The following is a 5370-nucleotide window of genomic DNA, read 5'->3' on the forward strand; positions in this document are numbered from 1 at the left end:
TTCAAATAGCTGCTCCAAATCTATGTTCACAGCTCATGCCAAATTTTGATATAGTTGGCCTCCCCCAGTTTAGCACTCTTCCTTTCGGACCACTTTTGCCTTTGTCCATGAGTACCCTAAAACCTATGGAATTGTGATCAGTATTCCCAACGTAACCACCCAGAAAACCCTCAGGGATGTTCCTTATAAATACTGTTCCATCCAAATCTCCATCACTAAGTGAATCCCAGTCAATGTTGGCAAACTAAAAACACGTTATTACCACCACTTTGTTGCTCCTATATCTTTCATTATCTCTCCACATAATTGTACGTCACATTTGCTGTTGGGAGGCCTGTACTACAGCCCTAACTTTGTTACCGCATCTTTCCTATTTCTGAGCACTGCCCATATTACTTCACTGCTCGAGACATCCACAGTGCCTTCCATCAGCACAGATCTGATGTCTTCTTTGATCAATGATGCAACTTCTCCACTCCTTTTACCTCCCTCTCTATCCAGCCTCAAGCATCTATATCCTGGGACATTTAGTTGCCGATCATGCCTTTCCCTCAATCAAGTCTCAGTAACAGCAATAACATCATGCTCCCAGGTACTAATCCAAGAACTACGTTCATCCACCTTACCTACTATACTGCTTGCATTAAAACAAATGCATCACAGGCCACCAGTCACTCTGCGTTCATCTGCCATTTCTTGCCTTCTCTTAGTCTTAGTCACGCCGACTTCGTTATCTAGCTCCTTGCAGGCTTTACTTACTATCTACTTCCTGTCCATTAACCTCCTCCTGTCTTACCTATCCCCATGCCACATTTGTTTAGACCCTCCACAACAGCATTAGCAAAAGCACCCTCGACGGCATTAGTCTGGCTCAGGCATAGACCATTCAAATTAGAAACGATTTACATTTGAAAAAAAAGGCATATCAGTAACAGGCAACATGGTTTTGTGCAGGGAACTACTGTTATTACCAATTTAATACAATTATTTGAGGAAGTGACAAAGTCAAACGATGAGGGAAGGGCTGAAGATGTCATATACTTGGACTTCAGTTAGGCATTTGGTAAATTTCCACATGGTAGGCCAATGGACAAAGTGAAGTCACATGGGGTCCAGGGTGGATACAGAACTTGATAGGGAACAGCAGATCGATGGTGGTCGTGCAAGGGAGTTTTTTTTTCAAAATGGAAACCTCTGTCCAGTGGTGTTCCACAGGGATCCATGTTGGGACCACTGAGAAATGGCAGAAGGAGTTCAGTCTCAGTAAATGTGAGGCGATGCATTTTCGAATATCTAATTCAAGAGTACATTATACAATAAATGAAAGACTCCTGGGGTTAATTGATATACTGAAAGATCTGGGTTTACACGTTCATTTTTTCCCTAAATGTGGGAAAGCAGGTCATTACAGTGGTCAAGTCGGCATACAACATGCTTTCCTTCACGGACAGGGCATTGGTTCCAAGAGTTTGCAGGTCATGTTACAGTGGTATAAGCCACAGTTGGAATGCTGACTATTGTTCTGTTCGTCACGTTACCTAAAGGAATTGGATGATTTGGAGAGGTTGCCAAGTAGGTTCACCAGGATGTTATCTGGTAAGTGGGGTACTAGCCATGAAGTGAGGTTGAGTAGTTTCCGATTATTTTCATTAGAAAGATGGAAGTTGACGGGGGACTCGATTTTGGTCGATAAAAACATGAGCGGTATTGACAGGGTAGCTAACAAGAAGCATTTGTTTCCCCAGAGTGGGGGAATCAATTCCTCGGGGCCACGAATTCAAAGTGAAACGGTAAAGGTTTAGGGGAGATATGCGTGGAAGAGTCTTTACACAGAGGCTGATGGGCACCTGGACACATTGCCAGTTGTGTTGGTAGACGCAGGCACGATGGCATCATTTAAGAGGGATGTAGGTGCATACATGAATGGGATGGGAGCAAAGGGATACAGACTTTAGAAAACAGGCGACAGGCTTAGATAGTGGAACCGGATTGGCGCAGGCTTGTACGGCTGAAGAGCCTGTTCCTGTACTGTAATTTTCTTTGTTCTTCAGTGTTATAAAAGCTATGCTCACAGCACGCTATATAGGTACGTCGGAGCACAGTTTGATTAAAGAGTCAAATCACAATTAACCTGTTTGCCTGAAATTCGTTTCGACAGGTTTTCTAAATACACATTCTGAATGAATATCATACTTTCATTTGAGACAGGTGGACCAATTTTCTTGCAGATAATGTCTGTTGGTTGGCCGTGGAAGAATGGCAGCTGCCAAGAGTAATCCATGTGCACTTGAGACACCGACTAGTCTGTGTATATTTAAAACTGATTGAAAACAAACACACTCAATGTTCGACATTCACAATCTACTTGTGACAATGTCATAACTGCTAAACTGTGGATTATTGTTGATAATCTTCCTCTGAAGTCAATCGTGAAATCAAAACGTCAGTAAAATTTGCTTCCATTTCTGATGTGACTCTCCCGCATGCTTTCTTTCAAAGTTATTGTTTACTTGCTTTATTTTGTTTCTGGCGTGATTTCCTTCAATGCATGAAACATCAATTATTTTTGACCTGTGCTGCAATGGGTGACATCATGGAAGTCCCGTTAAGCGTTGTATTTTGCCATCCTGTTGTCTTAGAATAATTGCCTTTACCACTTTCTCCGAACGATTATCTTCACCCATGTCCCACTATTTCTTGCATCTGCCCATCACCTAATTTTTCGTCTCTTCTGCCACACATCTCATCTTCAGCCGTCTCAAACAATCAGCTTTACAATACTTACTTGATCATCTGTTCCTCTCAATGACCAGAATTAGGTCAGCATATCCCGATGTCATTAATATGTTGCATTCAAGATGAAGTAGACTGAAATGAGCTCCTTACATATTCAGTAATACCGGAAGTTAAATGCAGAATATTATCATTTGCCAATCTTGCATTCCATTTCATACATTTACTTTTCCGTTTTTGGCAACTGGGTAAATACTGTCGGATTTCTTTTTAGTACACAGTTGTCATAATATTCACAAGTGCTATAATGATTGGAAAGAAAGTATTTCTGATGATGTGTCTACATTAGTGTTATGTTTATGTTAGTTATGACTTTGAAATGCACCAAACCTAAACAAGTGACTTGAATTCAATTGAGCTCTTCCCTCAAATAGCTGAATAGATAAGGCACTTCTGTGCTGTTGTTTTGTCTACTCTACTGACTTTTCTTTTGTCAGAGAGGGATAATATTGCACTTTTTCTTGCAATGTTTCTGTGGGGTTCAGATGTTCAACATTTCTGTAAATTTTTGATCTTGAAATCGAACACAATTAAATCCCAAAGGTCAAAATAAATCTTGTCTTACATTGTTGTTTTCAGAACGCAAGGGTTATTCAATAAAATGAAATCCTCGGACATATACTTATCATGTGATTCATGAAATCGTAATTCAGTTTGTCATGTGCGGACAATTGCTTCTTTATGTTGTCTGTGCAATACGAGACCCATGCAATCAATGCAAAATTAAACTGAAGCCATCCAGGCAAACAGGTTAAAGCTTGTAAAAGTTATTTTAAAACTCTTTTCATTATTCACATCTACTTAATTGCAAAAAACTCACGGTTACATTTTTACGTAACTATGTCTGACATCCTTTCCCTTATCTTAGTTTTGAATGTTATAATTATTATCATTTTTCCCATTGACAGTACCAATTGCACATCATTGTGGAAGCATGTCACAGTCAACAGAGACAAACGTGTTTCTCACTAACATAACTAACTTCTTTGAGTCTCAAAGAGGAACTTCAGTCAAAAAGGTCGAAGTGATCTTCATTGTGGTTATGACTGGATCCATAAATTTGATGACCATTATTGGAAACATTCTCGTTGTTATCTCAATCAAAACAAACAGGCAATTACGAACTATTAACAACTACTTTATTTTCAGCTTATCCTGTGCTGATTTGATTCTCGGTGTGTTCACGATGAATGTATTCACCATTTACACTGCATTTGGATATTGGCCCATGGGTCCGGTTTTCTGTGATTTGTGGCTTGTTGTAGATTATGTTGTAAACAATCCATCTGGAATGAACCTTCTCATAATCAGCTTTGACCGGTACTTCTGCGTGACAAAGCCCCTTAGCTACCCCGTGAGGAGAACACCTAAGATTGCAGGGATAATGATAGCAACAGCTTGGATAGTGCCATTTTTTCTCTGGGCACCCGCCATTATTTTCTGGCAGTTCATCGTTGGGGAGCGTACAGTTCCTGAGGATGAGTGTTATCCACAGCTCGTCTCAAATCCAGCCATCACTTTAATAATTGTTATAGCTGTCTTCTATCTCCCTGTTACAATCCTGGTGACTTTGTATGTGCGCATTTCTTGTGCCAGCAAGAGTAGAATAAAATGGGCTAAAAATGAATCTGAACCAAGCAAACGCTTCTGTTATCCAAGTCCATATAAGATCAATGAGGCAAAACCGATTGCCATCAACATACCAAATATTTCTGCTGGGTCTCTTCATGCCCAATCACAAAACTTCAAAATGAATGCTGGAATGCCAATTGACAATGCTGAACAAATACAAAATGGGGTCTTCACTGAGGAAAAATATCCATGTTTTGAAACACTAAATCAAAAAAAGGAAGGGGCAATCCATGATGGTGTATCATTCTCCAATACACAAAGCCAAGTAGTGATGAACCCCATCAAACTCGCTTCCATGAAGATAGTCGGGGACTCTCACATTTGTCAGTTTACGGGGATGATGGCAGGATTAGAGACTGGTGGTGGCAACATGGAGCCTGATTTTAGAGATGACAGACCAAATGGTACGATAATTAAAATGATCAAGATAGCTACCAATAAGAAGAAGATAGCAGAACATCGTGACAAAACCGTAACCAGAACCATCCTGGCTATTATTCTAGCATTTGTCATCACCTGGACTCCATATTTTGTTATGGTGATTATTACTGCCTTCTGTCCAAGCTGCATCACTCACACCATTTGGAACATTGGAAACTGGATCGTTTACATGAACAGTACCATCAATCCAGCTTGCTACGCACTGTGCAATGTCACCTTCAAAAAAACGTTCAAGCATCTTCTCTTCTGTCAGTACAAAAACATTGGTACACGAAGATAAAGACAACAACAACCTCAACGGTATGAACATATTACGCTCTTTGTTCTGGGTGACATTCATAAAAAAAAATGCTCATTGTGTTAGAATATCTGTCAAGTATCCAATGAATATAAATGAAGGTGAAAGGCAATTCATATTAAATGAAACGAATTTGTAACGCCTGTTAATATTAAAGGCGGTGGTGAAATAATGTCTGTTATTATTATGAAAAGCTTTATTACTCT

At 39.8% G+C, this 5370-nt stretch overlaps 1 protein-coding gene across 1 annotated transcript; it reads left to right on the forward strand.

Moving 5' to 3' along the window:
- The first annotated feature begins 3727 nt into the window (after window positions 1-3727).
- LOC122541231 (muscarinic acetylcholine receptor M2-like) lies at window positions 3728-5146 on the forward strand. The gene has a single exon (XM_043677850.2). It carries the CDS (start codon window positions 3728-3730, stop codon window positions 5144-5146), a length of 1419 nt encoding a protein of 472 aa, XP_043533785.2.
- The last annotated feature ends 224 nt before the right edge of the window (window positions 5147-5370 follow it).

This window comes from Chiloscyllium plagiosum, unplaced genomic scaffold (assembly GCF_037043375.1).
Source record: "Chiloscyllium plagiosum isolate Xiang-an unplaced genomic scaffold, Cpla_swu_hap1 HiC_scaffold_35, whole genome shotgun sequence".
Classification (NCBI taxonomy): domain Eukaryota; kingdom Metazoa; phylum Chordata; class Chondrichthyes; order Orectolobiformes; family Hemiscylliidae; genus Chiloscyllium; species Chiloscyllium plagiosum.